At 41.6% G+C, this 12463-nt stretch overlaps 1 protein-coding gene across 2 annotated transcripts in view; it reads right to left on the reverse strand.

Moving 5' to 3' along the window:
• Window positions 1-12463, reverse strand: part of CDH20 (cadherin 20) — a 118870-nt gene that overhangs the window by 34063 nt on the left and 72344 nt on the right. For both annotated transcript variants that reach the window (XM_005481661.4, XM_074545086.1), the window contains one exon: window positions 3190-3557. In XM_005481661.4, coding sequence (XP_005481718.1) covers window positions 3190-3432 — 243 coding nt within the window. In that variant the 5' untranslated portion in view covers window positions 3433-3557. The remainder of the gene's footprint in view (window positions 1-3189; window positions 3558-12463) is intronic.

A 12463-nucleotide genomic window follows, 5' to 3' on the forward strand; every position in this document is an offset into this window, starting at 1 on the left:
TGGAATGACACATTTCCTGGCAAAGGGCATGTGGAAGAGAGTAGCACTGCAGTGAGCAGCTCAGGGGAGAACCCACACAGCTCTGCTAAGCAGTCTGTGAGTCTATGACTCCATCCTTGATGTGCTTCTGCCTTCTCTGCTTCCAGGGAGGTAGCACCTGCAGGGGATTTTTGTAAGGATGCAGGAGTGAGTGTGGTTGATGTACATTGATAGTCTGCAGAGAGGTTGCATTTTATTCATTTATTCAGCTGCTGTGATTCAAATGCTTCTTTGAAACAGGGTTAGGGAGCCTCCAACATGGCAAAATGGTGAAGTGTGTTCCCAGTTCAATTACTGACACAGTGTAGGCTGCTCATTGAATGTGGAAAATACCTGCTGTAGCAAATGAAGGGGCTTTGGTTTCCCTGGTTCATCCTATTAGCCAATAATGGCCACCTCTAGGAAAACCGAAGCCTTGTATTTATCTGTGACAGGACCAGGAACCCTCTGAAGCTGAAGTACTTTAAATCACTATCATGAGCACTGGAGAAAAGGAAAATTGTACTGACTCCACATCAGGAAGTTTCTTTCATTTCTCTGTCCAAAACATATTTTGCACCTTGCCTTAACAGTTGTCTAGGGAAGTTCACAGAATCATAGCAGCCTTGGAAATCAAATTAGGCAAGCCTGGACCTGTAGTTCAAGCCAAGGTGCTTTTTTGGTTGCTCCAGTCATAAAGAACCAGCCAGAGCCAGCTGCACAGCTGGCTCTTTGCTGTGCATTCTTTCTCCTTCTGACAGGGCCTTGGAGAGAGCAGATGGATAAAAGCAAGACCTGGCTATGAGGATGTTTCAGGATGCTGTGAGTGATATCAGTTATACCTGGCCTGGTATGGGATCCAGGGCTTTTTTGGGGGGCTGGTGTGATCAGCCAGCAGCAGACTGAAAGCGCTGTTGCACCTCTACCCCACTCTGTGCAAGCCTTACAGAGCTATTTTTGAGCCAGCCTGAGGTGACTCGGGCTGAAAAATTTCTGGCCTGCCAGAACAATTAATTCACCCCACAATCTATCCCCTGTTGACTCCTTTCCTAAGGATCCCTGAGACTTAGGCAGCGCAAATGCAGGCGGGCGATGAATTGAGGGATGCTGCTGCCTCTCTGGAGTGCCTGTGCTCCAGGCTGGGCGAAGTGAGGGGGAGCCTCTGCCCCACAGAGCCCCAGAGCCCCCATCCCACCGCTCTGCTGGCTGCTCCCCACCCCACCGGGGGTGGGACACCATGGAATGTGTGAGCCCCAGAGGCCCCTCCTGGCAGCAGAGTTCCCTGGTGCTGGGATGACATGGAGCTCTGCCAAGTTAGGAGGCCTTGCAAGAGATCCAGCCGTGTCAGCTCAGCAGTGCAGGGGACTAATTGGCCCTATTAACCGTGGGTGCTAATTAGCCCTTGTGCACCCCAGTGCAAGCACAGCCAGCGCCCTGGCAGCCTTGGAGAAGCTCCCTGATGGCAGCTTGGGCTTCAGAGCGGAGGGTGCAGGCCATGAGGAGCCGTCTCGGCATCTTTGTGTCCTTCCCTTGGGCAAAGCTGAGCAGTGGCAAGCTCAGGAGTGCTGCTGACTGTGCCAAATGTGTGTGCTCCTAATGACAACAGCAGGTCTAAAAGATGAGCTGGTTTCTCCCCATGCGTATTTTACCTAAGATTCGGCTCACAAGCGGAAGCCTGAAGTCATTTCAGATGTAACTGAGAATGTGGAATAATAAGTCTGGCCCTTGTTCTGAAGCTGGGAATTGCCTGAAAACAAATATTAATTTCTTTATTCAATAGAGATCTCAAGACCTGAAAAGCTAGGTGCACAGATGAATGAAGACTAATGAGGTCTCATCTGGAGGCAATCACTAGTAATGCCATTGCTGTGGGAGGAAGGCGAGCACATCTTGCTGTCAGTCATGCAGGGATAAATCAGGAGGAGGTCTTCTGAAGTCTGCAGATCCATTTTGATTTATATTGGTGTGACTGAGAGCACAGTTTAGCTCTATGGAGCTGTAGAATGATAAATATGAGTCCAAACTGGGCTTCTGGATATGTAATTTTTTTTTTCTGCAGACGAATAGCTTGGAAGGAAAACTGGAGCCTATATCTCATAAAATATAAACAATGAAATGTGAAGGAATTATTTTCTGACATACTTTCTAAGTTATTTTTCATATATACCTATGTGTATTCTCCACTTGTCATAGCTGTATCTGATATTCTAGGCATGTAAATCTTGATTGTGTTGTTCAAATACTTAAGCACATTAACTCTCTCTGCATTATTGTCCAGATTTGTCACCTTGGTGTAGGATAGAAGCAAACTTGACACTGACCATAATAACACCTTGAATAACAGGGTTAATACAGGGTCAGTGATTCAGGTCTTTAAAAACCAAAAAGGAGGATGGTTATAGTGAGACAGATTGTGACAGCAGACGTCACTTGTCTAATTTCCATCATTTTCTTCCTCAGAGAGACACAGAAAAGTAAATGCAAAATATTACCAAGTATATGTACAGGATGGGCTCAGGAATATATTTTACACATATTTGTACTGATGGGTAGGTTCTTGGGGCATAAGGGATCTAAAAATAGGGCCCTTCATAGTTGGATTTAATGAGGTGCCCATCTACCCTTCTAGATATGGAGAAACTTCTCTGTAGTCCAAAAATTAACCAGCAGTCAAGATGTGGTAGGCCAGAATATACTCTGACCCTGAAGATTTACTGAAAACAAAAACTAAAATGTCAGTTTTCAAGGGAAACTGGCTACTTAATTTGATTTTGAATTGCAGTTTCTAGCTGACTTGATCATGGACAGAAGCATGATCACAAACTCTTCCTTTCTTTCCTAATCCTTATATGTCAATATAACCTTGCTTTGCCTTGACATTGTAGGAGTCCCTGGAAAAATTGCGGCAGATTTTCTAACACTACCTCAAATTGCAGATGATGATTGATGCAGCAGATCTCTTTGAAATAGGCAAATATATTGACAGACCCTTGAAACAGAAATTCTTCCCAAACAGAGGTGACATGGGGCAAAAGCTCTTGGGAGCAGAAGTGAAATTAATGCGGATGAAAGAAGGCAAAGGCACTTGAGGAAACATCCTGTGTTTCACCACAATCTGCAAATACTCAGATGGATACACTCTTACAGACATCCTCCCACTGTGGATCTTACCTTCCCAACGTAGAGAGGGTCAGTTCCTGTGTACTCCTCCAGAACAAAGAACTGGTTCCACACCCAGCTCCTCTTCATACGCTGATGCAGCTTGTCTGACAGGTTGTCTTCTTGCCCTTCAGTGAGGGGCCTGGCACTTCCTGACAGCACAGTTGTAGTAAGGTCCATCAGTCCCCAAAAATACAAGGAGACACCAAGTCCAAACAAGTTCTTTGCATTGCTCATTCTACCTGAAGTCCACATCCGTATACTAGGACTGACTTAAAAGTCCAAACACAGTAACTTGGGTCCCTTGAGAATAAAGTAGGTCCTCTATGTAGTCCTTTGAAATATCCAGGAGAGTTCCTGGTTCTCAGAAATGCAGTGTCCTGTAAAGTAAAAGGAAATTCATAAGAAGATGCCTTTTTCCTCAAGGCAAATGAGTTTTCTCAATAGGCATATGTGCTATAAGGTATTTAATCCTCTATATAAAAATGTAAGATCAGGATGCACAACTTTTGAAAACAGAAATACTATTACCATATAAGCTGAACACTTGGAGCCTTAGGTACAAGTCATATCAGGGTTTAGTCAATAAGTATGAGTTCTTGACTTTGCTAATTTAGCTGTAGGGTTGCTTTATGATATTGATTGGCATGAGTTAAGTGCATACTTTTTAGAAATATTTATGACCAGAAGTCCTTAGAGAATATTTAAATACAGTTCACTCTGGAAAATTTTGATAGCTGGAGAACAATATTTGGCAATCATCTTTCTGTTTGGAAACTGTGCCATTGTCATTACACACACGTCCATGCACACATGTCTACATAAATACAGATATTATTGCTATATTGCAAACCTTGAGTATAATTTCTGGAAGCTCCAAGGTATTTCTGGTTTTAATTATTCTCTCAGCCTCTCTGTTGCTTGAATTCAGGTTTCACACTCTGTTGCCTCCTCTCTGAGGAACAGATTGCTGCTACAAATGCAACATTTCTAGAATTTGAATGGTCAGTTAATCATTTTATAACCCACAAAATGTATCACAGTGCTGATGGCCACATATTCTATGTCCAAGCAAGTCATGCTAACATGTTTTTTTCTTTCACAGTCCTTAAAGACCTGTTCAGACAAAGGAATAATGACCTCTATCAGAGGACGCTTTCTCATCAGTCTAGGGTCTTTTCTTGTCATAAAGTCAGTTTAGTTGGTGACCTCACTCCAGGCTATGGATTATAGCAAACCTTTAGCAAATTATTTTGCTGAACTTAATGATCTAGTGCTGCACACAAGTAACTCTGTCAAAGCACTCCATATATCCTCTGTAGGTCCAGTATTTTTACTGCTCCTTTAAGGAACATTCATGACTAACAGAATAGGTTTTTTTTTCATGACAAAAAATAGACATTTTTCATGACAAACAGGCTAATTAGGAAAGGTACGTGGAGCTCTGAGTCTTAAGCCATTAGTTTGCACTTCCTTTTACTGCTGTTCTACACTTAGGTGTTTAGGCTTAGTTAATTGTTTCATCCTGTGGAGATAAATGTACGAGATGTCTGTCAAACATTTCCAACTGAAATCCTTGAAAGATTTCAAAAGAATAAAAAAGCATTTTAGACAGTTGTGTGACATTAAAGACTGAGACAATGCAGTGTTTTTAACAGAGAGGAAGAGTATGGTTGTGAATTCCCCGGCATAAAGGCTGTTACAACTGGAGAACTGGGTACACTTAGAAATCTACTGAAACAGAAATTCAAAAAATAGTCCGAAAGTTGCCTGAAATCTGAAAAGGGCAGTGTAAGTCTGGAAGTGATGTCCACAGGGGGGGCAGAGATAAAATGACCATCTAAGACTAATTTCTACACAAAGTAATGTTTCCAAGTATAAAGCCCAGAAGTATGACCACACAGTGCTGCTAGCCTATACAGCTGTAAAGTGTAGCAAACTAATGGATTCTTTACCTTGAGAAAGTTTACAACCTAAGCCTGAATAGATATGACAAAGAAAGTCAAAACTATAAGCACAGAACATGGTAAAATCCTTCTAAGCAGAACAATGTCCAGAACTGCTTGTTGTTTAGATACTGGCTACATAATATGCTAGGGTTTGTTGTCTGCAAAGCTAAAGACTGGGGATTTACCCCAAGCAGTACAAGCCCAGAAGGACCACAGTAATCTCTGTGTGTCTGTCACTTCATGAAGAAGTTGTCAGCTCTTTGTGAGAGGCAGGGACGTGGCTCACAGTCCTTGCTGGATGTCCACAGCCACAGGAAAGCTATGTCCAAGAGCTATGTGTGCAAGGCTTGCCTCTGTCCTGTGATGCCTTTGCTCCAAACCTCCAACACACCTCTGCACTGGGAGAAAGAAGGCTGAAGCCCTCCACTCATAAGTAAGCCCACCATGTTCTTGGTGTGTTCTAAACAAGAAGTTATTCTTAGCAAAGTCAGGGGGACATTATTTGCAATCCATGTTTTGCTGGTGAGTAAATGTGGGGAAGAGCTTCCCACCACCTCCAGTATAGTTTGAGGGAATACACCCTGCGACGGGAAGAGAAACTGTGGGTAGGCTATGATCCAGCAGCTAAGGTCCTACCTGGAGTTTTTGCTTTAAGAAACTCCCCCTACTGCACAGATCAGTTGCATTTTTGTTAATGTGGCAAGGAGGTGGTACAACACTATGGACCAATTCCTGTGGCAATCAGAATTGTTTGAAGGTGAATTCTCAAATTCAAATTCAAAACTAATGGTGTCAGGTGTTTCCTGCAATTAAGTTCAGCCATCAAGGATCAACAGTGCTTAAGCAAAGGTATCAAAACATTGTTAAATGAACTTGCAGAGTTACCAGTATACCTGTAAGGAGGCAATAGCAAAAGAAATCTGATCATCAGGATGCTTTTCATCCACATGTGCATTAAATCAGGAAGAAGCAAGGTAAGTAAAAGCAGTGAAAAAGAGGTCAAGAGGAGTGATACAAATGCTTCAGGCTCTTTGTGAGAACAGCATTTGCCACCAGAATGTGCAGTTCCATGAGGAACCTTTCTTGAAAACAGTGTGCAACTCAGTGGTCCCTGGCAGCAATAGCCCTAAGAACATTTCTTATTCCCAATGCAATCTCATTCTGCAGTATGGCAACTGTCAGGAAACTTGCCATTAAGTAATGTAAAGTCTTGTAAAAGGATGTTCCTTCCTTGAGTACCAGTAATTTCCCCATTTACTGCCAGCCCATGGTGACATGGTCATATATTTTTGTAGAAATAGAAGAAAGCAGTAATATTGAAGTGGAACAGAGGTTTTTTTTTTCTTTCTGCTTTCTGCTTTCTCATGCCTTTCCAAAACTGTGAGCAAGCAGGCTCAAACCCATTGCATTTTGCTCCTTGCCTAAGGGCAAATTGATACCATTAATAACAATGTTTAGTCCACTGTGGTTCCTCTCCGAGACTGAAGGAGAATGACATCTTTTTCTGTCTAAGGTCCTCAGCTGATGTTAAAAAGATGAAAAAGGCCTCTGTTAGCTCCTGGGCTGAGATGCTGCTGATCTCTCTGGGTCCTTTTTCCCACAGTGTCACCAACTTTAGGTGTGTGCTTTGGCTTCTGCATCTGCAAGGCCTGCAGGCCAAGGCAGGCAGGCAAGGCATTTCTGAGTGGCGTAAAAAGGCACTCACAGAAATTTAGGGTTTGGACTGTGTGGTAGCACAAGTGGTGGCTGAGACAGAGTTAAGGCCATGGGTGACTGAGTGTCTCAGACGGCTCATGCAGATGAGTGTAATGGACGAGTACAGGGTCACTTCAGCTGTAGACACAACCCTTGGTTAGGATAAGAGCCAGGTGCTTGGGGTGTATTGGCTTGCTGGGGTCTTTAGACTTCGACGGTCCACAGCGGTTTTTGCCACAAATGGATGGCTCAGGCTTGGAGGCAGATTCTGTTCCTTGCAGGGAATCAGGGGGCCCCATACAGGAAGGGTTACTTGGCAATACTGAGTGAGGCAGAACTGAACTGTTAATGTTCCCTTAATGCAAATTGTTTCTTGGAACCCTTCAAAATGCATTCTTAAGGAAATCTGCAAAGATGAAATTGATGAGCCTGTGCTTGCCATATGAAATATATATTACAGAAACCTGTTTCATGACTCAGCATGGGGACGTGAAAAGAATTTGAAGGCAGTAAAGAGAGGGAAATCTTTGTTTTCCTTGCTCAGACACAAAATTTATTGAGCCTGGGAAAACTACAAGACCAAAATCTGTGAGATTTCTGAGAGGGTGCTTTGTTTTTCAAGAATAACTTAAATGTTTCATTTTGTTTCTCACAGTTGTCTATTCTGTGGTAAAACATGTAGGTGTATCTGTACAGTTTATATCCCTGACCCAAAGTAAATGTCTTTCTTGCCCTGGCTTTTTTGATGAATATTTGATTATCAGCTCGGTTGTTTAGGTTACTTTCTCTGTTCTTGCCTTGCAAGCATTGCTGAAAATCCTTTTTTTTTTTTGGTCAGTCAGCAGTTACCAATACAACTTTTGGCTTCATAAAGACCCATGAAGATCTGATTGATCTTTGTGCTACTTGTGGTCCATACATGGTACAAAAGAACTAGCTAATTATTCTACAAAAAAAAAGTTCACCAATGAAAGTATTAATTTCTCTTTTAGCCTGTATTGCAAATTAAAGTAGGCATATTCCAAGTGTGAACTACTCTTCATGCTCCAATTCTACAGACATTCCCCCCACTCCCCCCCACCCCAGCACATATTTGTTCTGTAATTAAGTTATTCTTAATTGAATAGCTAATTCTGGACAAAGATGAAAAGGAAAATGAAATAACTGCCATAACCAACTTCTGGCATTTCTTGCAAGTGACCCATTTATCTTGTTAATTCTGAAGAGAACAACACTTCCAACAAAAGCATAAAACCATTTATAGTTTGGATGACCATATGGGCACCCAGAGAGTTCCACTGGGACTGAAATGTATTGTGCTCAATACATATTTACATAAATGTCAAGGATTTTATAGTCAAAAAGCTCAGACTTGAAAAGCTTCACTGACATGCTTACTGTACTCATGACAATGAGCAAGTGGTCTCCCAGAAAGTCAGTGCACTATTTGCATTCATAAAATTAATTACATGCTTATATCTTTTATGCCTGATCCTTGTAATGGATTTTGCTGTGGAGATTCTGGACTCTTGTAGAATGCTACAGACCTTAGTGGAACCCATGCAGGCACATGGCTTGAGTGGGAGCAATTCATTTGTAGCATTACACTGAGAAAGTGGGGAAGAGAGGCAACCAGTATTAAACTCCCCCTTCCATTTTTCTCTGTACATGAGTACACAAATTCATGTTATCCTTAAGTAAACAGTTCAAATATGTCATGCTTAGTAGTACATACACTGCGCTAGGAATATGCTAAAGAAAATGATTTCTGTGTTGAATGACAGATTTAAAGATTTTCCCCCCAGTATTTTGCAAAAGAAACTAAACAGGCTGGTAATGACCACAGTAGGAAGAAATTAAATTTGACTAAAAAGAATTCTCCAAATGAGCTATTTACTTTGTTTCTTGAATTTCTCAATTTTGATATTTTAAACCAAGGTGGAGGTGGGAGTACTGTGCAGGTTTTTACCCACCATGAAATGGATTATTCTTTTATGTTTTCACAGATTAGCTCTTAGGGCTCCTGTACCCTCATTTGCCGTTGCTTTGGCATAAGACACTTTTGCAATAAGCCCACAGGAGCACCAGTCAGTAAGCAGCTGTAGGCTGTATTCTGCACCAGACACACCACCACAACAGGTGTTAAAATCATCCACCAGGGGCAGAGGCTCTGCTGATCCAGGAACTAAAATTTCTTAAGAAATTAATGCCCTGCTTGTCTCTTTTCAGCCCTAATGAGGTTATATCTTGGAGTGCTTCTGAGTAGGAGAGAGACATGGAGTTCCTGGAGCAGGTCCAGCAGAGGGCAATCAAGATCATCAAGGGACTGGAGCATCTCTCCTACGAGGAGAGGCTGAGGGAGCTGGGCCTGCTCAGTCTCAAGAATGACTGAGAGGGACCTCATCAATGTCTATAAGTATCTGAAGGGAGAGAGTCAAGAGAATGGATCCAGGTTCTGCTGAGCAGTGCCCCGCAACAGGACAGGAGGCAATGGGCAGAAACTGATGCCCAGGCAGTTCCACCTGAACACAAGGAGGAACTTTACTGTGGAGATGACTGAGCACCGGAACAGATTTCCCAGAGAAGTTGTGGAGTCTCCCTCACAGGAGATATGCAAGAGCTGTCTGGTTGCAATTTTGTGCCATGTACTCTAGGATGACCCTGCTGGAGCAGGGAGATTGGACCAAATTACCACTGTGGTCCCATCTGGCCTGACCCCTCCTGTGATCCTGTAACTACGATTTTAGAAGTCCTAATGCTTGCAGTACCTAAGATAGTTATCTCTAAACAGGCATAGTCCTAAATATTTCTGTACTACTTCCAGAACTACCTATGTTTTATCTCTGGCCCAGGACAGTCCTACTGTTACTATTACCTGTTGTTGTACTTTCTGAGCAAGTTTAAGTTAAAAGGAAAAATCTAGAGGCACTATTACTTTTCTTGAAAACAGACTGGGCCTAAACATGTATTTTTATTTTTACTTCACTTTATTAAGATCTTCATAAATACAATGAAACTTGACAATGTACCATATGGTGCATAAACATTAACTCCAAATACAATCCATTGTCATAAAATTAAATCTACAGACTAGTCAACAATCTCTCCTGGGACACATCAGTGAACTCATTTTGTTCAAGATCTGAAGTCCTTCAAAGCTTTGGAGTGTCTGCAGAGTGAAAAATCCCACAGAATGACAGAGGGAGTCCCGTCGTATAAATCCCAGCCCTATGGTTATAGATGCATAAAAAGATCAAAAAGAATAAAAGACACATAGAGTCACAAAGTAAACATTTCCAAATAGAATTATGCTGATAAATTGCATCAGGGGAAGATCTGATCCCTAGCTTTTACTCAGTGTGAGGCACTGTAAATACTACTGTAAAGAGCAGTACAGAAGTACAGGACTGTTTCTAAAGCTCCATGCATGTCTAACTAACTCTGCTGAAGTCAACTTCAACAGGAACTAAGTGTAGCATTGCAAATACTCTTCAAAATTCAAATAAATTTCAGATAAAACAACCCCTCTTTCAGCAAGGATGTGCAAAGATATACAAAACCTATGAAAATCATACTAATTATGTTTTCATTATTAAGCAAAAACTCCTTTTAATTCTAACATCCTGACTACTTTTGCCATGCTGTCAAAAAGCCTGTACAAATAACTCTAAATTGTGAATTGATGTTAACATAAAGTAGCACATATGGTGATTAAAAAAATAAAACCAAACAAAAAAACCCAAAAACCAAACAGTAAAGCCCTTCCTCTCTTCAAAGTGTGACCTTTCTTTGCAGCTGTACCAGGAGTCTTTGCTCAGACTTGTCTCAAGATCCCTGAGCAATTCAGGCATCTGCCATTCCCCTGCTATGGGATAAAATCTGTTCTTGTTGCATACCTGGAATGTATTTTGAACCTGAGGTGTGGCTGCCTGTGCTGCATGGTGGCTACGGTAGCAGATAATGTTCTTTAGCTACAAAACATTGCATTTTGTGTCTGATAGTCCCCACAATATGGCATATTTCCACGTAGCATTGAAAAATGATCTCTTTCTTATCCCACACCTACTGGACAGTTGATAAGGCTCTCTGATAACCCCAAATGCCAAAGACAGAGAAGCTGTTATCTCCTATCTGGTGACAGATATGAGAAGCAGCTGTCTGCCTGCACCGAGTAGAGGTAATATATCCTCCCATGCATAAAGATCAAAACCAATGATTGACAAGGGCCTATGTGCTGTTGCTGGTCAAGATAACTTCCTACTTTCATTGTGACTGTGTTCCTTGTTAATTTGGCATTTCATGCAGCATTTTGTCATATTAGAAATGGACTCCAATCTGTTTCCAAAAGCAGGTGTTGAAGACAAAGAAGTGAACAGGTAATTTCTTTTTCTAACCAGAAATTAATATTTTGACATCTCTCATAATTACTGTATGCACCCACTGGCATTTAGTGGATAGTGGAATTTTCTGCTGTTTTTGGTCTGTCTGTTTGTGGTTTTTGTTGTTGTTGTTTGTTTTTTTTTATGGTGTCCTTTCATAGGAAAGGATATTCTTTAAATTAACTTATAAAATAGCTGTAAGTGCTCTAAAGGTGAAAATCTTTCCTCTAATTCCCATTTCTTGACTATGACCTTGCTCAGCAGTACAACACTGGCACCTGCACCTCCCCGATCTCATTGATTGCCTTGTTTGAGCCTGAGGACATACACTACTAACCAACAGGATGAACATTTTGAAGTCATCTCCAAGCTACAGTATATGAAACCAAACCAGCAAAAGAAACAGAAGTCTTACAGCCTCCTTCTCTGTCTGAAATACTAGAATCTACCTTGTTTTATCACCTAGCTTCAAAGTGTTTCTAGAAGTAATAGAATATGAGTGCTTAGCCTTCACAGGACACTTTCAAGCTGCAAGAATAAAGTAAGAAGCAATAAATGTGTGCTGACCTCATTTGTCCCAGTTCTAAGACAGCAAGCAAAAGGTTCATAACGCCTGAAAAACAATGTCACATGCTTTGTGTGCCAGCCTCTAGGTTTTGGTCTTCAAACTCAACTGTTGCAGTTTCCATGAAGAGTGTGTGTAACGTGTTATCTAATTGTCCTCTGTAAATGTGACATGCTCTAACAACACCTACCCCTCACAAAGAAGGATATATTATCTATTTTCTGTCTTCATAATCCACTGTTGGGACATGTTTCCACCTTTCCCAGTGCCTCCCATTTCATAGGATGAGTATCCTAGATGAAGCTCTTCCTCTGTCTGGATTGCTGAATGGCTAAGCAGAACAAGCATTTACTAGAATATAAAAGATCTTCTGTCTTGCTGGCAAACTCTTTGCTTGTCATTTTGTTACAGGTGAATCGTTCAGAGAAGAATCCAAAACCCTGTGCTCCATCTGTTTTAGTATTCAATTTGTAATGGTGATGTAATAGCAGCTTTTGTAAGAGCTGAGGTATTCTTGGCCAAAATTCCCATCCTTGCATTATCTGCTGTGAGCCATCTGGTTGCTGTCCTTCAGAGGGGAGAATCTTCTGCAGCTGTTTTGAGTCTGATTTCCCAAAAAAATGAGCTGATGCAGTAATATTATTGCACTGATATTCTCTTAGCACTGTGAAAGGAGAGATCCCAAGGATTACTGTAGT

This window comes from Zonotrichia albicollis, chromosome 1, assembly GCF_047830755.1.
Source record: "Zonotrichia albicollis isolate bZonAlb1 chromosome 1, bZonAlb1.hap1, whole genome shotgun sequence".
Lineage (NCBI taxonomy): Eukaryota > Metazoa > Chordata > Aves > Passeriformes > Passerellidae > Zonotrichia > Zonotrichia albicollis.